The following is a 23,419-nucleotide window of genomic DNA, read 5'->3' as shown; positions in this document are numbered from 1 at the left end:
GCAGTCTGTGCTGATCTCGCGTTCCTTGCCTTCTCCTGTAGGACAAGTGCTGCTTCTTCGCTGCTGTTGGGCAGAGCCATTTCTGTGTCTCCCACATGAGAGTCCCCAGCCTCCTGTTCGCTGCCCTGCCCCAAACCTCTTTGTCAAATAAACAGGCGCACAGATGCCTGGCCAGGTTTAACCTCACAGAATCCTGTTTTCTTCCTTTGGAAAGTGGGATTAGAATAGATTTTTTTTAATTACACAGTTCTCTCATCCTTGTTTCTATAAGAGGTAAATATAGCAACCTTCAAGGGACGTATTGTAATTCTGTTGGGAAGTGAGAACAGTGTGTATAACACTTAGAGTTAGGTGAGATCTCTAACAAGGAAATGTAAATACCACTCCTCAGAGAAATGCAGATGGAACAGCTATGCACAGAGCAGCAGACAGTTACCCTGTGCTGTGCACTGAGCCCCTATGCCATTCCCCTTCTATGCACCTGCTCCTAGTGTGTCAGCCCCCGATGACCTGGTTTCTGGTTATCATTGGCCACCGTGGTTTTGCACTAGCATTGTACAAAGATTACAGAGTGAAAAAGGGTAAGAATGAGGGAGAGATTGCTCACTCTGAAAATGTCCTCCTGGGTCCCTTGTCCCATTTTCCCCCCACTGCTTCCCACAAAGCCCAGCCATAAGTAAATAAGCTTTACTGTTAGAATGGGAGAGGCTGAGTTTCTTCCTGGGTTGATTTGAGAAAGAGTATGTGTGTGTAGACAGATAGCAAGATATATAGACAGAACCTCCCCCCCCCCACCCTTTCTCACTCTCTAATTTGTACGGTCCCAGTGCAAAACCAAGGTAGCCAGTGACAACCGGAAACCTAGCCATTGGGGGCTGCACATGCTCATACACATGTATAATGACCCCTCTATTTCATTCAGTAAATATTTTTTATTCAGTGCTCATGATGTGCCCCCCTATGCCGGCATGGGAATCCAGCACTGATTTACTCAGACCCTGCTCCTGGCTTCATTGGGCTCACACTCTAGTGGCAGAAACAGATGATAAGCAAACCATCAGCAAATAGAGAGTTTCCATTGCAGTAAATTTTGTGAAGAAAATGAAATTTCATAGAAGAGCTTAGAGGCCATCAAAGTGGAGAGCCTAGCATAGGTGTTCGGTCCTCGTGAGGGACACCTCTGGTAAGAGGTCTGGGAAACTGAGTCACCAATGTAAGACCTGCTGCATTTTATCCCTAGGTTTGCCAGCTCTCATGATGAGATGAGCAAGCCCATTTAAATGAAGAAAATTAAAAAAAAAAAAAAAAAGAGTGAGTCCACATCTGTCTTCAAAACAGATCCTGAGCTGGAGAACTATGTTTGGAAGAGATTTGGTGTTTAGAGAAGGGGTAGGCATGCATGGGAGGTATAAGTTGGGCTGGAGAGGAGAGGAAGATAGAAGACGGGGAGGATGGACCTCTGTCTGGGCCAGCAAGGCCAGGAAGCCATGATGCAGGAGGTTCTAGTGGCAATCCATGTTTTGGAAGCTGCAAGAAGAGTTTAATTATGAAGCCACATTGGGTTGGTCCTGGAGCTGTGACAGGAAGGCTGGCCTCCCAGCTGGCAGACTCATTTGATCTTGGACAGGAGGGTGGAAAGTAAGAATGAACTGGCAAGAACTGCTATGAGCCTGGGGTCAGGGCCTGCAGAAGGGGCCAGAGGACAGGTCGAAGCATGACACCAGCTAGGCCTGGAGGAACGGCCTCATGCCGTGCCCGTGATGAGCGTAGTCACGTGAGGCTGCACGTGGGGCCAGTCTCCATGGCATGCTGCCCGAGCTCTGCTCTTCCCCCTGTGTCTGGGAAGCTCGGACCTGTGCTGAAGCAGCATGGGACAGGCTGGAGAAGGGAAAGCAAAAGGAAGCCTTAAACCCATGTCCCCGTCTTTGATAGCAGAGGTCTCCGGGATTGTAGCAGTGATGATGGAGAAAGGTTGCCTGTTTCTTAGGGCTGCCTCTGGGGTTTGCTCATTTATTTCATCTTGCGAGCTGAGATGTAGCCCCAAAGTGTGAAAGAAGATTCAGACATTTCCTCACTTCAGGGCAAGCAGACGCCTTTTATAGCTAGGCATCACCCGGAGTTCTCTCTTCTCCTGTGATCCTTAGATCGGGTGACCCCCAACTTCACAGCCAGGCTGTGAGGACAACCTCACTGTTGTGCATTGTCAAATTGCCATTTTATTACTATTCTTTGATCTCTATATCTTCATATTAAATTATCTACTGTGAATTAAGTGATCATTTCAAACACCAGATAATTTGTGACCTTAGTTTGACTTCTGTGACCGTATCACCAGAGATCATTATTTTTTTTAATAAAAAATGTTGAAGATCTGCTGCTTTTACAAATAAGACTTTTACTTAACTCCAACTTACCAAAAGGAGTGTGTGTGTTTAAATAGCTTATGCAGTATAATTGACATAAAAAAGTGGAGCAGAAGTGTCGACATACGTATGTGCGGGTGAAACAGTGCCGGCGGATCTCCGTCAGCCCAGACGCTGTCTCATGCCCTTCTGTGCTTAGAGCTGCCGCTCCCCATCCCAAGCAACCAGGGTCTGCTTTCTGTCATTATAGATTAGTTTACATTTTTTAGAGTTTTATATAAACGTAATCACACTGTGTGGACTCTTAGGGAGGGGTTGACGTCTTTCAATTAACATAACCGTTTTAAAATCCAGTCATTGTGTTGTACGTTTAAAGACTTCATTCTTTTTTATTGCTGACTAGTACTCCGTTGTAGAAATAGACCACAGTTTATCTGTGGACCTGTCGATGGACATTTGAGTTGTTTCCAAACTGTGGCTATGAGCATTTGTTTGCAAGTCTTGGTATGGGAATGTGCTTTCATTTCTCTTGGTGAAATACCTAGAAATGAAATAGCTGAGTCATATGGTAGGTGCATGTTTAGCTTTTTAAGAAATTGCCAAGCTGTCTTCCAAAATGGTTGTACACCGGAGTACTGCTGGCCTCATAAAATGAGATGAAATGTATTCCTTCCTCTTGAACTTTCTCTAAGACATTGGTCAACACTGGGGCTCTGGCCTAACGGACTTATTTACATGCCCAGCTCTGCTATATCCCAAATGGGACTCCTCTGGCCTCCGTTTCCTCATCTATAAAGGGGAGAATAATGGAACTTCATGCAAGAGGTCGTAGGGTTTAAAGAATCATTTCACATAAAATAATTGCCACCCAGTATTATTGTCTCCATAAATGGTAACTCTTATTATCAACCACATTTCAGTGAAATGGAGTTCCTGTTTCAGACATCCTGGCGAGGGAGGCTTTAACCAGATGGGTTGTCTGGGGCAGCCCCTGGGGCCTGGTATGGCCAAGATTAAATATTGCAATTCCTCTCCCTCAGAGTATATCATCCGCTCCATTGCAAAATCTCTGGCTCTGCTCCACCTGCGTTCTTAGGTGGCTTCACTCGGTTGCAGTTGCCTCGGGTGTAACTGACGTGACTTCAGCTTTCCAGCTGTGTTCTGGGGTGGCTCGCCGTCCCGGTGACTCACCCGGCTGGAAGTCGCGGCAGGAAGTTTCGGATCAAATCCCCAGCCCACTCCTGCCTCTCAGCCTGGGAACTGCCAGGGTCCTATTCCAGATCTAGCCTTGGGGATGGCAGCTTGGCTTTCCCACCACATTTAGAGATTTTAGGCTCCCCACATAAACTGAGATGTGTCATGTACCCGTTATGGCCCAGATGCTGTGCTAAGCAAACGCCTACCTCAACTCTCATGTTAACCTTACGGTGCTTCATGAGTTGCTAGTAGTATTACCACCATTTTACAAACAGGTAAACTAGGCTCACAGGTGTTCAATGATGGGCCATGCTCAGGTTTTCTCTAAGCCTTGTGCTCATTCCTTTTTGCCATAGCTGGCCCTCAGACCAGCCAAGATTAAACATCGCAGCAACTTCCAATCACTGTAGGTATTCTTCCTGGAAAACTTAATATGAAAGATAAAAATCTGTTAAAGATGTCTTTATAAGGAGAAGAACTTACCATGCTAGCCTGAATTTTGGCATTTGGGTGTTCATTTTTCTGTTTTGTTTTGTTTTTTGTTTTTTTTAAGGATGATCTGGGATATTCCCCTTTGTCTGGTTTGAATGCATTCCAGCATTGATGTTATAGGTTGAGCGCATTTCCAGAAACAGGATTTATAGGACCACAGTTTATGTTCTCACATGTTGGGCTTATCCAGGAGACCTAGGGAGGTCTTTATTAATTTATTAATATTATGTTTATAGTCTTTTGTTTCCAGTATGACTGAAGTGGCTTATATGCATCTAGGACAGAAAAGCTCATTGGGGGGAGGAGGAGTCTTTTAATGCTCCCTTCCTGCTACAGGGATCTGCGTTAGGGTGCTCAAGAGAATGGATCTTGAGTTGTTCAAGGCATTTTGTTTCATTTCCAGAAAAGAGGAACCATTCTGCTTTGCTTTGAGTTAACAGCTCACGTTTCGGTTCTTTCCAAACTGAACTTATTAAGGAAGGAGACTTCACGTATTATTAATGCTGCCTGACAAAGCGTTTGCTGTGTTCTGACCAGAGTCAATATGAGAGCTTCTTACAAGGTCCAAGTGGGCAGGAGCACAATCTGCAGGAAGGAATGGCCTATCCATTTGACTAAACTGGACCCTCCTTAACTTTCTCAAGTTCTAATACTACTTTAATTTTTTTTTTTTTTTAAGATTTTATTTATTTATTTGACAGAGAGATAGAGAGCACAAGTAGGCAGAGTGGCAGGCAGAAGGAGAGGGAGAAGCAGGCTCTCCGCTGAGCAGGGAGCCGGACGTGGGGCTCGATCCCAGGACCCCAGGATCATGACCCGAGCAGAAGGCAGCCGCTTAACCGACTGAGCCACCCAGGCGCCCTCATACTACTTTAATTTTATACAGGCTCTAATGTTCATAGTTTATATAAGGAAATGATGTTATGTACCATATAGAGAAGCTTCACTGTGGCTTCATTAGCATAGCCATTAATGGCCCATCAGTAAGTTTATGTATTAAGTTTTTCCTAAAGTAAGCAGAAACGTTTAGAAGAACAAACTAAAGGCAGAAGTGTAAGGCGAATGGCAAGGTCCTTATCTTGCTCTTCACCCAAGAGCACAGACCACCAAGTTGGCTCCTGTCTCTTACCTCTGAAAAGAGATCTCAGAAGGTAAAGCTGCTAGGGCTTAAAGAGACTAACCACACAGGGCAGGCTGGGAAGCTGTGCTGGATTCAAATCCCCCATATAGGGGAGGAACAGTCCCTAAAATAATTCTCCTGTGTAGAGTACCTTATTTTTTGTTTTAAAATTCTGGAACTAGGGGCACCTGGGTGGCTCAGTCGTTAAGCATCTGCCTTCGGCTCAGGTCATGATCCCAGGGTCCTGGGATGGAGCCCCACGCTGGGCTACTTGCTCAGCAGGGAACCTGCTTCTTCCTCTCCCCCACTTGTGCTCTCTCTCTCGCTCGCTCTTAAGTAAATAAGTAAAATCTTATAAATAAAATTCTGGAACTAGACTTAACTTTTGATGTTCAGCTAGCTTGGAGCTTCAAAGATACTTGATATTAAAAGAGAAGTACTTTTGATTCTTAAAGAGCAAAAGACTGACTTCAAAAAACATATTCCAGGCTTACAGAAGATTTTAGATAATGACAGAAAGTTATAGAGAGCTATAAAGAACATTGTATATAAAATTGAAGCCTGTCCCTTTGATTTTTTTCTTCCCCAGTGATGACCACCTGAAATTGGTTTTTATCATTTCCATACATGTTACTATATTTTTGCTAAATATAAACATATCCCTAAATAGTGTATGATTTTGCTTTGCATATATTTAAACTTCACAGAAATAATAGCATACTATTCATATTCTTCAAACTACTTTTCATTGTAAATAAATTGTGCTTTTGAGAATCACCCATGTTAGTCCATTTCACTCTATTCGTTTTTCACAGGTATAAGGTATTTCTTTGTAAAAATATACTATATTTTTGTTTTTCTATATAGATATTTCTAATCATTAAACATTAACAACACAAAACAGTGTAACACGTAGTATTCTTGTATGTATTGGCCATCTTTAGCATGCAAAAGTTGCTCTCTAGTATAAATCTGAAAGTGGAATTGCTGGGTGGTAGGATGTGCACATCTTCAAATGTATTAAGTGCTTCTCCAAAATGATTATATCAACTTAGACTCCCAGAAGCAACATAAGAGAGTTCTTGTCTTGTTCTGTACCAGTGCTTCAGGTCATTAGGCATTAGTTTTTGTCAATCTGCAATCTGAGACCTCTGAAACAATACATCACTATGGGTTTAATTTGCATTCTTTTTCCCTCATTTCTAGTGCATCATTTGTATATTTATTGGCCATTTAATTTTCTTCTTCAGCAAAATGTCCATTATCTTTTGCTCATTTTTCCACTGAGTGGTTTCTTTTTTTCTAATGTGGAGTGGTTCTTTTTGTGGTACATATACTAATCCTTTGTGGTTTATCTGTATTACAAGTAGCTCTTCCTAGGTGGTGGCTTCTCTTTGTTCTTAAATAAATGCATACAAATTTTAAATGTTAATGTATCAAGTTTTTCCTGTTTAATTGCCCTCTTTGGTTTCTGGTATAAAAGTTCTTTCCTGAGACCTAAACATTGCAAAGTTTTGCTTTTTACATTTTCCACTTAAACTCCTAGGATTTATTTTTGTGTTCGGTATGTGGAAGGCCTAATTGTATTTTGCTTTATGTGGCTAATAGTGCAATTGTTAAATAGTCCATCATTTCCCCACTGATTGATCAATTCTAACATTAAGATGCTCTTAATGTTCCAGCATTGAGTAATGTTTACCATAGTTTTAAAAAAAATTTGTTTGCTAAATACCCATTGTCAGGTTAAGACAGTGCTCTCCAATCCTATGCTTGCTGAAGTTGTTGTTGTTGTTGTTGTTTAATAACAAATGAGTATTGCATTTAAAGCTTTTTCTGCATCTACAGAGGTAGTCATGGCTTTTCTCCTATATCTAATTAATGTGGTAAATTACAGTCATTGATATTTTCATCTTAAACATCCTTGCATTCATTGGACAAACAAAACGTGATTTTATTTTAGATCTTGCAGTGGTGTTTATATTTGCAGTCAGTATATAAGTTTCTGTCTTCATACTGTTCTTGTTTGGGTTTTGTGTCAGAGTATTAGTAATCACATAACATGAGCTGGGGAGCTTTTTATATTCTCTGAAACTCTGTATATGATTAAAATGAGCACTTCTTTGATTATTTTATAGAAAATACCTTTAAAAATCTGAGACTTGTTGGGGGGGTTGTTTCATTTTGGTGTGTCTGGATATATCTGTAACAAATTGGTTCAATTTCTTAAGGTTAATAGGGCTTTCTAAAATATCTATCTCTTAGTCAGGTTTGGTAAGTTATTTTTAGAAAATTGTCCATTTCTTCAAAGTTTCCAAATGTATGGTCATAAAAATTTCTCCTCATTTTCTCGTAATTTTGTCTCTCGTAATATTGTTGTATCTATGTACCATTTTTGAATATTGCTTATTTGTAGCTTTTTTTCTTGAACAATTTTGACAGAATATTATTATTTTTAAAAATTATAAATCAGCTTTGATTTTGTTGATTTTCTCTATATATCTTGATTTCTCTATTTCATTCATACCTTTATTTCCTTTCTTTTACCTTCTTTGAATTTATTCTACTGTTGCTTTTCAGATTATTGAGTTAATTTCTTTTCTACTATAAACACTGCAGGCAATAAATCTCCTTCTAAGTACTACCGTAGAAGCATCCGATAGCTTTTTCATTATAGTACCCTTTGAATATTTTCCAATTTTCTATACCTTTCTTCTTTGGCCTGAGTTATTTAGCAGTGTTTACAATTTTCCAATTATATCAATTTTTAAATTTTATCTTATTTTCAGCTCAGTTGCATTGTGGTTAAGAAGGTAGCCCATATGAAACCAATTTTTGGCGTCTCTTTATGAGCTTTGTGGCAGGATCGGTGGTCAGTTTTTAGACAGTCTCTGTGTATTTGAGAAGAATGTTTTCTCTAACTTGGGGCATTGGGTGTATATGTTCCTTTGTCATGTTAAACTTATGAATCAAGTTGAAAAAAATCTGTTATGTCCATAACAATTATCACTGTGTGAGAGGTATAGTAAACCTGTCCACTTTGTGGCTTAGATTTAGCTGCATGTAACAGAAAAATAAGAGCAACTTAAGCAAGATAGTCTGTACTTCATTCATGTGAAAGAGAAATCAAATTCTATACATGCCTGAGTGTCCAGGGCTGAGGGAGTAGCTCCTTAGTGAGCCTGGAGCTACCAGGAATGGCAGTTTCTTCCTTCTACTTCTGCCACTTCTGAACGAGAGCCAGAGGCAGCCCCACTTTTCTAGGGAGAATGGCTGTGGGACTTACGGCAGAATGTGAGCGATACCAGAGTCCTCTTTCTCCTGCACTAAGGAACCTTGTGTTCCCCACTAGGCAGGCATATTTTCACTGAATTCCAGTACGATTTCACCCAACCAATATTTCAGAAATAGTTATATCTTAGTTTTGGAATTTTTTTTTTTCAATAAATTAAGGCCTCCTTGTCCATACAGATTTGTTTTGTTATTCCCCAGAGGTCCGACAGACTCCTCTTCCCAACAAACTCCCTTCCTTATTGTTCACGTGCTTACATAATTTTCCCTTTTCCCACCCATTCTCCTGACTTAACATTTCCTGTGATATCCACCCCTGTGATCCCTCACTGAGGCCTCCCACAGCTGGCTGTCCCCATGATGCCACCTTAAGTGGACAGTCCAGATTGTGTGGTATCACCATGAGTGAAGTCCTTTGAACATGCTGTATGTTCTTGGATGCTTCTTGACATAGAATGAAATTTCCTTAATTCCAATCAGATTTCAGACCATTGCTGTGTCTTTTTTTCTTCACCTATTATCCCAACACCTGTTTTAAGATGACACAATTATTTTGAAGGGGTATATTGAGAATCTGGTGTACAGTAAAATATTTTTAGCATATATAAAATAGAAAAGTTTTTTTCCTAAAGATAGATTTATTTTTATTTTATTTTATTTAAATTCAATTAACATATAATGTATTATTGGTTTCAGAGGTAGAGGTCAGTGATTCATCAGTTGTATATAACACCTAGTGCTCATTACATCATGTAATTAATTCCCATCACCCAGTTACCCCATCCGCCCACCCCCTCCCCTTTAGCAACCCTCAGTTTGCTTCCTATAGTTAAGAGTCTCTTATGGTTTGTCTCCCTCTCTGATTTTGTCCTATTTTATTTTTCCCTCCTTTCCCCTATGATCCTCTGTTTTGTTTCTTAAATTCCACATATGAGTGAGACCATATGATAATTGTCTTTCTCTGACTGACTTACTTCGCTTAGCATAATACCCTCTAGTTCCATCCATGTCATTGCAAATGGTAAGATTTCATTTTTTTTATTGATGGCTGAGTAAGAAAACAATTTTAGATTGAATGTTGATTCTATATAATCTTTCTGTAGATAAATTTAAAATGTGTGTGTATCTCTATAAAGAGGGAGAAAGGGAGGGGGAGAGTGAGGATGAACCTGTATTTATGTTATGCATATTACTGGAATTCTTTTGGGTAATAACAGCACCATTATTGATGACTGCTTGTATGCCAAGCATGGTTCTTAGTACTTTATACACATTACCACCTTCTTGCCCTTCCAGCACATGAAGTGTGTTACTTACCTCCATCTACAGATGAAGATCCTGAGACACTCAGTTATTTTCCCCCAGCAATCCCTAGGTACCAGTGGACCAGACGCTCAGTTCTAACTGCAATCTGGCTGGTTCCTACTTGGGTACTTTTCATCACAGACCACTCCACTAAAGCCCAAACTCTGTGTCTTTAGGTCATCACTGAGTGGCCTTCTCACCTCGCCCTTAAGACAGCACCAAGAGTCATGGGCAGCAGAGAGAGCGCGGCGGCGGCAGGAGAGAGAAGAAAGGCTGCAGAGAATAGAACGGGAAGAAAGGAACAAATTCAAGTAAGAGGAATTTCAAGATTTTGTAAATAACAAATTGAAAATTAAAGCACATACCTTCCTGCTCTATTTGATTAATACTGGTCTGAGGGGTTAGGTAGGAATATGTTTGCTTTAGATTCTGCCTCTGTTTTTAAGGAACAGCAAGACATTCCTGAGATGGGCTAGCTCTGGCTTGTTATGGCCTTTTTCCTCTAACCATATGGCAGGAAGCACAGAAAGCCAGCCAAATACAATTAGGAACTTGTGTATTTTAGGGTCCTCTGTTATCTGAAATGGTCTTATCCAGGCCTTCCTGAAGACTGAGAGCCTAATTGTCTTAACTTAATTTGTCATTTCCCCCTAAAGCTACTCATGTTTTATTCATATTCTATTGGATGCCAAAAGAAAATGCTTTTTTCACTTTCTGGTTTGTTTCTTTGCTCCCTGTAGCAATTTTCAGTATATTTTTTTGAACAATAATCTCTCCTCCTATGGAGGAGAAAGGCATTCTGACGATTACTCCCAGCCCATTATCCCACTGATCTCTTTGGTCTCCATCCAGCTCTGAGGCTGTGTTCCTGTCACGGCCTGTCTGTCCCGCTGAATCCAGCATTGCTCTGTTTCTCCTCCAGCTCCAGCCTGTGCACCTGTTCTCCCCCAGCCTCCTGGTCGACCTCCTTCCACTTCTCTCCCCTGAGCTTCGTGCTGTGTGGTGCTTTATGGACACCTGCTGAGTCTTTCTTTACACATTTCATTCCTTCTACTCTTCCTTTCCCTGCTTCCTCTCCTCCTCCTAATCTCCCCCTTTGTCATCTTCCCAGTCATCGCTCCTAGACCTTCTATGTTCTTTCTTGTTTTCTTTTCTCACCCCATCTTCACTTCCTGTTTCCTCAGTTCAATTTCTTTGGCAAACAGTATTCCCTTTAAACCCACTCCCGTTTAAACCCACAAAGAGTATAAAACATTGTCAGGGAGGATTTACAGTTTCAATAATGTTTTTTCAGAACCCAGGAGAGTATGTGTAATTGTAGAGATGGTCAAAATATAAGCAGAGTTATGAAGTTGCCTTAACTGTAACTCTATTACATGGAAACAAATCTCCCAAGTCTTGGGTGAAGTGCGAATCCTGGCTTTTGTAAGGCTGGGTTAATGGCCTGCGTGAAGTAAACCAACATCATTCCTCCACTGTGATCGCATGGCATACCCTGAGCTGTCAGACTTTTCCCAAATTATACATGGAAATGCCACACCTGAATACACTATTTCTCATGAGGTAACTTTGGAAGTTGTCGCTTCTGGAAAGACCATTTGTAAAACCACTGGAACAGGTTAAATCCTTCCTGAGCAGGGCTTTCTGAGAGATTTGCATATTTTGCTACCAAGTAGAAACAGAGAATCTGACAGAAACACTTGGAAGATTCAGAGATTCGTCTACATATATAAAGATTTTGTTGGAAAAACCTATTAAAACTGGGTGCCAGTTTGGGTGAAGATGGAATATGTATACTCCCTCCTGTCTTTTCTACTTCATCACTGAATGCAATCAGAAATTATGGACAGAATGTGTGGAGCTCTGAAAATTCCAAACTGTAAAAGGGAGCAGGTGAACTGGGGACAGAGGCTAGTCTTCTAAGTTCCAAGCCAGTGAGAGCATACCCTTCTCTTCCTCCACTATCACCTGGTGTGTCCTCAGAGGTACCCCAGAACCCAGAAGCACATACTAAGTGTGAACTAAGAGAGAGCCTCTCTTTCTGGACCAAGGAGCAACAAACGGAGGTCCTAAGAGTCAGACTGGAGAAATGTCTTGTTTTTTCATATTTTCCCCCTTTTTTCCTACCCCAGCCTTGAAGCTATATTGTTACAGAAGCACGATGATGGCAGCAGTGTCCACAGGTGCCTAAAATTCTGAGGGGAACCTTCCTCTGACCAGAGGAACTATGACTCCAAGAGCGCTAGGGAAATCACCATTTCTTTTCTCTGTGTCCTTCTGGCACACTGCAGATGGGTGCAGATGGAGTTACTGAAAGTAGCAGCAGAACATAGAAGATAAAGCTCAAGCTTTCTGGCTAGAGGAGCAGGAAGGGAGACCCAGGGAAGCCAGAAAATTATAGGAAGGCCACAAAGAGTAGAAAAATCAAGAGAGCACTCCTCGCTCATCTCCAGTTGTGCACATGTAGCTTAAACCCTAAACTACATCACAGACTTTGAGAACTAAATACAGAGTGTCCCAGACTGGCCACTGGATGGGTGCACACAAGGGCTTGATTTGGAGAAAATTAAAAATATTTGAAAACTGAGCTAATATCAGAACCAATATCAGAAGGCAGTCAGAACTTGCAGGCTGAACCTAACCTAGTTGACTGCCTGCTAAAGCAAAACAAGATTCTTCATAGAATTCAAGGAAGACCCAGAGTGTCCTTTCAAAATATTTAAAATGTTCTCAATGCAATCCAAAGTAACTTGTCACACACACAAAAAAACAGGAGAATCTTAAAGGAAAAAGAGAATCAAAAGACTCTAACTGCAAAAGGACATAGATGTCATTATCAGACAAAGACTAAAGCAGCTACTATAAACATGTTCTAAGATTGTAAAAGCAAATACTTTTGAAACTAATGAAAATATAAGTCTCTGTAAAGAAATAGAAGCTATAAAGAAGAACCAAATGGAAATACTTATAGAACTGAGGAATACAGTAATCAAAATGAAAAATTCATTGGATGGGTTCAATAGCAGAATGGAGATGAGAGAAGAAAGGGTCATTAAACTGGAAGATATAACAATAGAAATATTATCCGATCCAAAAAATGAAGCAAAACATTAGAAGAAATGTACAGTCTCTCAGGGACCTATAGAACAATAACAGAATGCCTTGCACTCATATAGTTGAGTCCCAGAAGACCAGGACAAGAGTGCATTGTACTATATATTAAGCTGTCTGCCTGTCTGTATGTATGTATGTAGGCAGAGACTGTACTCGTAACTATCCACTATTTGCTCTTGGTCCCAAGTGGGTCTCACTTCTCATTTAAGACACAGAGAGATCCTGGCAAAACAACTCTGTCCAAGAAGGAATGTTGATCATCAGGACAGACTACATACAGCTATTAATTATGATGACTGTAGTTCCATCCTGAAAGTCTTAGGATGTGAATGAAAAGCAATTCAAAAAAGGAAATAGGAAAAACTTTATCAAGTAGTCCCTGGGATTACCCAAATGGCTGACCTTTCTTCAGCCATTTTATTAAGTTACTCAGTCTTCTTGTGCTTTTTCCCTTACAAAGCATCCTTATCTGTTATTTTTGTTGAATACGATCTTAAGCTTCCTGGGTTATGGGACATCCTTATCTGTTGTTATTTTTGTTGAATATGATCTTAAGCTTCCTGGGTTCTAATGTGGAAAGTGATGAGGACAGGTGCTTATAAATGATAACAAATCCGGGCCTTTGCTGAGTTTTCTCCTTCTCCTGCTTTAATTGCTCTGACTTACTGTCCCTTCATATCCTGTTACCAGTGCATGGAGGGGTAGAATACTTAACTACATTGTGAGATCTGGTGTAGAAAACCATGAAGTCATAATTTTTCAAGAAAATAAGTGGTCCACTGAGAAGTGGCTGATCTTAAGTCTTTTTTTTTTTTTTAATTCTTATTTATTTATTTGACACAGAGAGAGAGAGACAGTGAGAGAGGGAACACAAGCAGGGGGAGTGGGAGAGGGAGAAGCAGGCTCCTGGCTGAGCAGGGAGCCCGATGTGGGGCTCGATCCCAGGACCCTGTGATCATGACCTGAGCCGAAGGCAGACGCTTAACGACTGAGCCACCCAGGCGCCCCTGATCTTAAGTCTTAAACTTAGATTCAAGCTGGAATCTCATCAGCCGGAGCAGAACAACAGACATTAAAATTGGACGAAGTTTGGCATTTTGTGAGTGCAAACAAGAAAATGTACAAAGTAAGAGCTTCCCATGATCCCTGCATAGAAACTGGGAACGTGAAGGGTGAAGAGAAAGAATCCTGCACTGTGGGATGAATGTCCAAACTGTAGAGTGCCACACAAAATGGCCAAGATGCCTGGACACACCCATATTTAATTCTTGAGATGAAAGTTGTGGAGCCTACCAGAATTTGATTAGGTGTTAATAGTCTCTGAAAGCTGTTGCTTGCTTGCAATTGCCATATGTTATTTGTTTGACATTTTAAAAAGTTTTTTCTTCTCCCCTCTCCCCCATATACCTAAATTCTTCTTTCTTTAATTGTAGTCTCCCATGTTCTCATCCCTGTGATTTTATAGGAAATCCGTTATATTTAGTACTTTTAAAATGTAGCCTTTGTATTTGTTGTTGTTTTTTTAAAAATCCAACACAACCACTTTCCACTTCTGAGGCAATAAAGTCTTTCATGATACACTGTCAGTAATGTCTTGGCAATTTCATGAGCATCTAATTCTGTTATTTTCCTTCCCTATTTTCTTTCTCCTGCATATTTCCATTAGCCGAGAGTATTTAGACAAAAGAGAGGAGCAAAGACAAGCAAGAGAAGAAAGGTTTGTATATTTCTTCTTTCCCATTATAAGCAAATGTCACTTGACTTTGCATTCCTAACCAAGCATGCTAACGAGACTGTGTTAATTAAAATAAATAGCCTCACTTAAGACATCTAAGACTTTGGGTAACTGGTATTTTGTGGAATAGAGTGTCTTAGTTATCTAAATTTTCCAAGAAAGTACAGATTTTGTATGGGTGCCATCATAGTGTGAAATATATGTCTGTTCCTCCAGACTCCTCTCCACGTGAGCACATTAGTTTAGCATATTGACATATGGTACATATTTTAAATACCCTGCGCCACCACCACTGAGCTTGGGGTAGGTGTCCCTACTGTGTGCTCCCAGGTCACTCATTCAGCATTCCTTTAACAAATATTTGAATGTGCATACTATTCCAGGCGCTGACTGAAGTGCCAAACATTCCTGAGACTCTTGCAGGATATGTTTGACCACTTGCCTGTCTCCCTACTGAACTGTTCTCAGTTCCTAGATGGCAGGAACCATGTCTCAGTTTCCTTGTTGTCCCAATGCCCTCCAAGTGCTTGGCGCATAGCAGGTACTTAGGAAGGATATATGGAATAAATGAGCAAATGAACCCACAGCCTTACTTAAAATATTAAGCTCTAAACTCTTTTGTTTTTTCAATGGTACCATGCTTTGAATCCTACTAAAATATCCAAAGTGAATGTATTCAATGTCTGATAAACTAAGATAAGCAAAAGAAACTGTTTTAGGAGTCAACCAGCAAAGGACAAGTTTTGACCCTGTAGCAATTCCCTCTACCACCAGATGGCAATAGTACATGGAGCAATGAAAAGGCTGATTTCATACTAGAGCCAGTTGGGAACCTCACAATCTGTGAACTATGCCAATAAGTGGAATTTTGCTGAATTTTCTTAGACACCTTCAGCTAAATAGTTCAAGACAGTCTGAGGGCAGGGAAGAGTGGAGTCTGCCTGTGACCAATTAAACAATTAGATGCTTAGGTCAGACTTATAAACAAAACTATGGCATTGCTTTAATTCCAGTGTTTTATTAGATTATTGCCATCATAATAACCAGTTGTGGCCAGCAAATTTAGAGCGAAAGAAACAAGAAAATTCTATTTTTCTAATTCATACCCATTTTTGACATTGGAGGACATAGACTTTTACTAAAAATGCTGTCACCTTCATGCCCAGGCTTAAGAAACCAAATTTTATTTTATTTTTTAGCTTTCCCTCCAGATTCTGCATTTTTTTTGAGCTTTTGACAGCTTGACTGTCAGGTTATATCAGCACAAGCAAGGCTGAAAGCTTCTGGGGAGATATGAAGGCCTGTACTGGCTCAGACCTCAGAATTTCCCCAAACGATTGAAGGCTCCTTCTTTCTGGATAGCAAAGCACAGCATCACGTATGCCTGGAAAACCTGTACAGAGGGGTGTTTGCCACTCGTCTCCTGGCTCCTCTTGTTCTGACATCAGTCCTTGCCCCATGCCACCCATCTGCCTGGGCCTTCTTCGCTGGTACAGGAGTGAGCTCTCCATGGCCTCACGTGGGCCCCATCTCTGCTTACATGGAGGGTTATGGAAGCAGCCAAGAATTTCCCTTTGGCTTGGACCAGTCACTTTTCTTGGTTAGTTTGCTTCTTGAGTTACCTGGTGAAGCAGGGTGAGAGGGATATAAACTTTTGTCCCTGTTTGGAAAGCTGTTGGGGCTTTCTGGTAGACCAGGAAAAGATAAAATTTCCAAGTATAATGGGATTCAGAAATGGATGGGGAAACTGGAGATCAGAGGTGGAAGGAGATTTAGAAATAAGGAAGAGGACTCCATGTAGAAAGTTGTTGTTTTTTTTTTTAACATTTATTTATTTGAGAGAGAAGGGGGAAGGGCAGAGGGAAAGAGAGAGAGAAACTTAAGCAGAATCCCCACTGAGTGCAAAGCCCCACAGGGGGCTCAGTCTCATGACCCTGAGGTCACTACTGAAACCAAGAGTTAGATATTTAACCAACTGTGACACTCAGGAGCCCCTAGTAACTCTTGGTAGAGCCAGGTGTGTTTGTTGGGTCCCATGTCTCTTACTCTAAATGCAATGACTCAGAGACTAACATGGCCAGAGTCACCGCAGAGGGTTTTCTGAGGTTTATAGTATAACAAGGTGAATGTGGTTTTGCTATTTTGAGGTGTAATAGCCATCCAGGCACATTTGATTTTATTTTGATTTATTTCCTATTATTCCATAATCTCAGGCAAACTATTTTATTGACAATGGTGCAGACCCAGAGTAAGATTCTGTTCAGGTGCTACTTCTGATTTCTTTTTTTTTTTTTTAAGTATTAGGAGAAAGACTTTATCTGATCATGATTAAATGATATTCACAAATAATCTTTTTAAGGGAATAAGAAGGAATGAGATCCAGGCTGAGCATATGTTGGGGTGAGGTTGGGGCAGGGATTCGTCTAAGGAGGATGGCATAGGAAATGCCTATGACAAGTGGGGGTTATGGGAACAGAGTGCAAGGGGAAGGTCAGGACTGGGCTAGGATTAGAGAAATGATGCATAAAAGTGATGAGTGAAGCAGTAAGAGAGGATTCTGAGCATTGCTTAGCACGTCTGAGGACAGAGTAGAACTTAGAAGGAGCCAGATTTCGGTTTAATGTAAGGGAGAGTTCATAAGTAGGAGAGTGGCGGGAAAAGTCATCAGTAAGTGGGTTTGGGTTAATTTCAAGTCAAGCAGTTTCTATAGGGCCCTATATATGTTCCCTCGACTGTCTACCAGCCCCTGCAGCCCATGACCTTGGCGGATGTGTGAATTCATTCCTAAGGTTTGTTTGCCTATCTTTCCCACTGAACTGTGAGCTCCACGAGGGTGGGGGTTTTCTTGTTTATTATGAAATCTCTAGTACCTACGGCAGCTCTTAGCACATGACAGGCACTCAACAAATGTTCAATAAATAATGAAAAGATGAATGAATAAAAGATACAGGCAGAGATGTTTAGATGAAAGTGGGAAAGGTGAAAAGTCTTTCCTTGAGGCTGTGGTCTATGGATGGAAAACCCAGGGCTTTGCACACAGGAATCTTCGAGTCTATCGGGTAAAGCCATAGGGACATACGATCGTCCTCTCAGGGGCTGCTGGGCTCCTGGGATCAGGTACTGTTGGGCCTCTCAGGGCGCTCAGTGTGTCTGTAAGGGAAGGTGGTCACCTAGGGCGAGCTGCTTCTGCAGGGGCTGCCAGAGGTCGACATGGGCCAGGGGAGGTTGCGAAGCTGTACGGCAGTTAACGCCAGGTGGCTTAGCCCTTCCCAGGCACTCTGGCCCATTGCACATGGACACTGACCCTGCTCTTCCACAAAGATTTAGTCACTTTTTATTTGTTTATTTGACTGAGACACAGCGAGAGAGGGAACACAGCAGGGGGAGTGGGAGAGGGAGAAGCAGGCTTCCCGGCAAGCAGGGAGCCCAATGCGGGGCTCGATCCCAGGACCCTGGGAACATGACCTGAGCCGAAGGCAGATGCTTAAGGACTGAGCCACCCAGGCACCCCTGATTTAGTCACTCTTGACCTCGGTGCCCCCACCCCATCCCTGCCATTTTTTAAATGTCTTTAATTGTGGGGGGGGCACCTGGGTGGCTCAGTCTGTTAAGCGTCCGACTCTTGGTTTCGGCTCAGGTCATGATCTCAGGGTCGTGAGGGTCCATGTTGGGTGTGGAGCCTGCTTAAGATTCTCTCTCTCTCCCTCTCCCTCTGTGCCCCCCCCCGCCCCCACTTGCATGCACATGTGCGCACTCTCTCTCTAAAAAAAAATAAATAAAAATAAAAGTCTTGATTGTGGCAAAATACACATAGTGTCAAATTTACCATTTTAACCATTTTAAGCGTACAATTCAGTATTGGTAGGTATGGTCACATTGTTGTGTGACCATCTCCAGAACTCATTTCGTCTTGTAAAACTGAAACTTGATACCCATCAAACAAGCCCCCAGGCCCTGCCATTTTTGTCTACCAGATAAGCCTCCTCAGAAGAATTCACATTAAATCCTTGACTCTTCCCATGTCCTCTGGATCCTCTATGGATGACATCTATGAGGCAGAGGATGTGCAGGAAACCTTTGAGTCATAACTATCCAGACTCTGGATGAACAACCCCTGGCATCCCCTGGGAAGTGGGGTGAATCCCACATCCCTGCTAGTCTGGCTGCCCGCAGGTAGGGGTGTGGAGGGGCCAGATCCAGGACTGGGCCACCTGAAATGAAGGTCATAAATGGCTTGTCCTCTGGCCTGAAGCCTTGGACCTTTGTAGGTCTTGTCTGCACTCCATTTCTTGGCCGCCCCTTTCTCCTGTGGCAGAAGGCTTGGACTCAGCGTGGGGATACCTCCCACACCCCTCCTGGGCTCTCAGCATTGCTGGCCTGAGTGTCATTTAGATTAGAAATGAGGGTCACCTCATTTAGAACCTGCCTCTTCTTGGGGCTCTGACTCTTGCCCTCAAGGTCACTTTCTTCCAAGATGCCGCAGCCAGGTGGTTTTCCTTGCTGGTCCAAGTTAAGTTCAGAAATAGCTTCCTTTTGTTCCCTCTCCTACCTTTTGAGAGGTGACATTGTTGGCGAGGAAAGTCCAGAGTTTCTAAAGCTTTCTGTCGGGGCAGAGTTCCCTCACCCTGTCACCGTGAGGCAGCCGCTCTCCAGACAATGCCCCAGACGTTTGTGTGTGCAGACCCATCACGCGCCTTTATCAGCAAGTGAGATGGATGCATTTGCCACCCTGGGCCTCCAGGTGCTGCAGGGAGACCTCTGCAGGTGGGGTGCTGCCTCGAAGGCTCCTCGCCGCACGCCTTGCCTGCTTCCCCTCAGCCTGGCAAATGCAAGGCGCCGAGGGAAAGAACAAAGGATGCTAATCTTCTGTTCTCAGAAATCCTATTATCTGCTTGTTGAGAACAGACACACACATGTGAAAAGATGACTAAATATGCCAGGCAGTAAATGTAAAATGCCATCTGAGTTGAATGGACTACATATCCGACATGAGTTCAGAGGCAAGGCCAAGATCACTTCCAGCTGTGGTGGTCAAGGCAGGCCTCGCTGAGGGAGATACGAGTGTGAGCCTGGCCTGTGGGGCAGATTGCCTTTGGCCTGGCAGGGAGAAGGGGTGAGGACCGCGGACAGACAGACATGGGGGAGCCACACCCACCTACGGATGCATGAAGAAATGCATGCTTTTTCAATGCATTCTTTTTAAAGGTTTTATATATGCGCTCTGCCTTTCTTATGCGAGTGAATTCGGAATGCCGTGTGCAGTGTCTGGTGGGGGCTCCAGTGGGCTAGAGTTGGGGGGCTTGCCCATTGGGAGGAACTGAAGCAGTGAGTCTGGATGGATGTGAGTGAGGGTCTTGAATAACCTGTCTCAAAGTTTAGTGGTTGGTGAGATAGAAACCTGCTCCAGCTGAATTCAGAAATTTATTTCTGAACAAATAATGGTGGGTAAAATTAGCAGACATCTGGAAGAGGCACATATTTCAAAGTTATTTTGGTCTGATCTATAAAGCGCACTATGAGGAATATGATTGGTAGCTGGTCTTAATAAACAGTTAGTGGGTTCTGCCTGCCTGAAATGCAAAACAGATGTATCTTTGTTCTTTTAAACTGACTTTGATGAATAAACTATATGTGACGTCAGGTCCAAGCTATTGGATGGCTGAGTCCTACTCAGAAATATTTTAGAATATAAAAAAGTTTCCATGGTCGACACTGAGAGAACAAAGTGAATTCCAGTCGCATTGCTGTTAGCATTGAAGCAGGTTCAGAAATTCAGGGAGGGCTTCGTCCAACAACCCCTTTTGGTATTTTGGGGGCATTGTTGCTCTCCGCCGCACCAAGGCACCCTCCCATCTCACAGCTGCAAGCTCTGAGTGCGTGTGGTTTTCAGCTGTCATTGCTGGGGCTCTGTAGTGGGCATTATTGCTGTTTTGCTTATTTGTACACATGTTTCCTAAAAGGGCAAAATCGGATTCTGCAGCAGTGATCCAGTATCTGGAGACTGTGTGATGTTGCCATTTCTCCCAATTTGTTTGGTTATGAATGATGCAGGGTTTTTAATCATTAGCATCTTGGCTTTGCTGGCTGGTTTTGGCAGACTGGCCCTCCAGCCAGCCCTGTGCTGTGCTCTGTGCATCAGGAGACCAGCTCACTCTGCAGGTGTTTCAGCCATAAACAAGCATCGGCCACGGGCTCCTCTTTGTTTTTACGGAAACCCTTTGGAATTTAACTTTCAGATACAAATACTTGGAACAGTTGGCAGCCGAGGCGCACGAGAAGGAACTGAGAAGCCGGAGTGTGAGCCGGGGCAGAGGTGACCTCTCCTTGGACCTGACTTCCCCGGCAGCCCCTGCCTCCCCCACCTCTCTGCGCAGGAGCCCTCCGTCTCTGGACTCACAAGAGGCTCTCCTGGGAGCCTCCTCCTCTCCAGAAACAGCTCAGCATCCCCAAGGTGAGTGCTGGGAGGGTAGAGGGAACTCTGATGGGGTAATTCGTGTTAGGCTTCTGGGCAGTAGGGACCAGTGCTATGTGCAAAGTGGTACTGAGTAGTAACTCAAGGTAAACTCAGGGCAACTGCACCGCACTAATAAACCAGCTGCCTTCAGAGCCACTTCTATTAAAGCAATATTATGTGTGAAGATTGTCAGTGCATGGTCATTGAGAAGGGAGAATATTGAAAATAAGGCTTACTTGGCCATTTCTTCCTAAATCACAGGGAATTAACTTAGTACCCCATAATTTGGATATTATTTATTTATTGGCTCTGCCCAGTAAAGCGACCACTTTAGAATGTTCTGACCTTAAGAATTATGGGTCTGTTTCCAATTAAACCGATGGAGAATAAAATTAATCAAAGCAAGCAAGGAAAAATGCAGACTTAGTGGAAATAGAAGTTAAACACTGAAGCAGGAGAAAGGGAAGATAGTAGCAATCACTGGCGCGTGTGGTGGGGGTGTAGACGCTTGTGTGCAGACAGGCTCTCCCTGGAGAAATTGTCTGTCATCTTAGCTTTATTTGGAGAAAAACTATGTTGTGCACTGCAGCCTGAGAGCATCAGCTGTTTTCCTAATTGCTCTGAGGACGGTTGGATCCGTTTTCTCTCACATTAACAGAGAGGATGGGTCTTGGGCACTGCCGTCTACACTGCGTGTTGACGAGCCTGCAGCTAGCACTGTTCAGTGTGACCGGGTGTTATGGCTTGCAGCCTGACCGAGGCTTAGCCAACGGAAGGCAACTGAGAAGCTCAACTTTTAACTCTCAGAGGGCTGACTAAATATGGCGTCAAATAAGGCAGGACTGCATGAACTCAGCAGAACTGGGTGTAACGCAACAGTCTTGTCTGTCCAAGTCTTCGCTGGCTCTCCAAGCCTCGGGGCTCATTCTGCAGGAGCCGGCTGGCTTCCCTGCAGCTTTCTATCACATCCAGTTCCTGCTGGTCCCTGAGCCATGGAAGATTGTCCTGGGCAGATGGCTCGGTCATAGATGAGTAATGTTGGTCTGAAAATCCTGAGACTCGAAGAATCAGGAAAACAGACTGTTCTAGGACAGCTCTGTGCTTTCCAGACCCTGCCTGGTATCCCTGCTCTATCTGAATTGTGGTATTGCCAGAAGCGATATGAAAAACATTCCCCTGCAAAGTTGCGGTTCAGCACTTAATCTTGGGACTTTTAACTCTAAAAGTTGTACCCTCTCCAGTTTACAGAATGGTTGTCTAAACTGGGAAATACAGAGCGGCCCCAAGCTGAGAGAGAATTGTTAGTATCTATAAAAATTGTTTGTCCTCAAAACTTTTAGTCTTCTTGATGTTTGTGATGAAAAGGCAGTTCCTTGAGTATTTTGCCCAGTGAGTCAAACTTGAGGCTGTTCTAACCAATTAAAAAGGCAGAATATATTTTTTTAAAGATTTTATTTATTTGAGAAAGAGCAACTGAGAGAGAGAGAGAGAGCACAAGCAGAGGGAGAGGGAGAAGCAGACTCCCCACTGAGCAGGAAGCCCAATACTGAGCACGGAGCCTGATGTGGGACTCGATCCCAGGACCCCGCGATCATGACCTGAGGTGAAGGCAGATGCTTAAACAACTGAGCCACCCAGGTGCCCCAAAAGGCAGAATATTTTAAACTTAGGAAGAACATAGAAAATACTTATCTAGGGTACCTGCAATATGCATTGGGGGAAAATAAAGTTATTTCAGTATGCTTTCAGAAAGATTAATAGTAGATGTCATTTTCCTCTCCAGAGAAGGGACTCAGACTGGGAGAATGTTTGACTGAAATCACACCACACGCATATGAAATAGGAATACTGGGCTTGAAATGAGACATAATTACAAATTAATGAAATAGCATTGTATGATGTTTGCTTTGTCCAAAAAAACAAAGCAGTGGTTCTTGTGGAACCCGGGAAAGCTGTCCGTCATACATTAAGTAATTATCCACATCAGTCAGAACCAGCAAAGTAATCTAAAGTCTGTGTCCTCATACATCACTGAATTACACAATTGGCAATTATAAGTGTATAAGAAGAAATGCTATGAGAGGATTGTCTCAGAAAAGTGCTAAGACTTCCTTCTGATTTGGAGACCTTTGCCCTTATGGCAGAAACACAAAGTTGGACTGGCAGCAAGGTTTTTCTCAGCCTAGCTTGCTATTGTTCTCTGAAGCATTCTACTAGCCTCCAATTCATAGTCTTTTCTTTTTACCGGGTCCCATTTTTAAAGGCTCAAAGTAATTTTTTGCTTACCCCTAACATTTACAATATCCCAACATCTGGGGGAAGAATAATAAAAAAATCAAATCACACATCCA

At 42.6% G+C, this 23,419-nt stretch overlaps 1 protein-coding gene across 7 annotated transcripts in view; it reads left to right on the top strand.

Moving 5' to 3' along the window:
- The window catches only part of FHOD3 (formin homology 2 domain containing 3), a 445,553-nt gene that overhangs the window by 343,879 nt on the left and 78,255 nt on the right, over positions 1-23,419 (top strand). For all 7 annotated transcript variants that reach the window (XM_036095752.2, XM_036095751.2, XM_036095756.2 and 4 more), the window contains 3 exons: positions 9,942-10,076; positions 14,546-14,596; positions 20,851-21,065. In XM_036095752.2, the coding sequence (XP_035951645.1) occupies positions 9,942-10,076; positions 14,546-14,596; positions 20,851-21,065 (401 nt within the window). The remainder of the gene's footprint in view (positions 1-9,941; positions 10,077-14,545; positions 14,597-20,850; positions 21,066-23,419) is intronic.

Source organism: Halichoerus grypus, chromosome 13 (genome assembly GCF_964656455.1).
Source record: "Halichoerus grypus chromosome 13, mHalGry1.hap1.1, whole genome shotgun sequence".
NCBI lineage: Eukaryota > Metazoa > Chordata > Mammalia > Carnivora > Phocidae > Halichoerus > Halichoerus grypus.
This window is presented reverse-complemented; position numbering and strand designations above follow the sequence as displayed.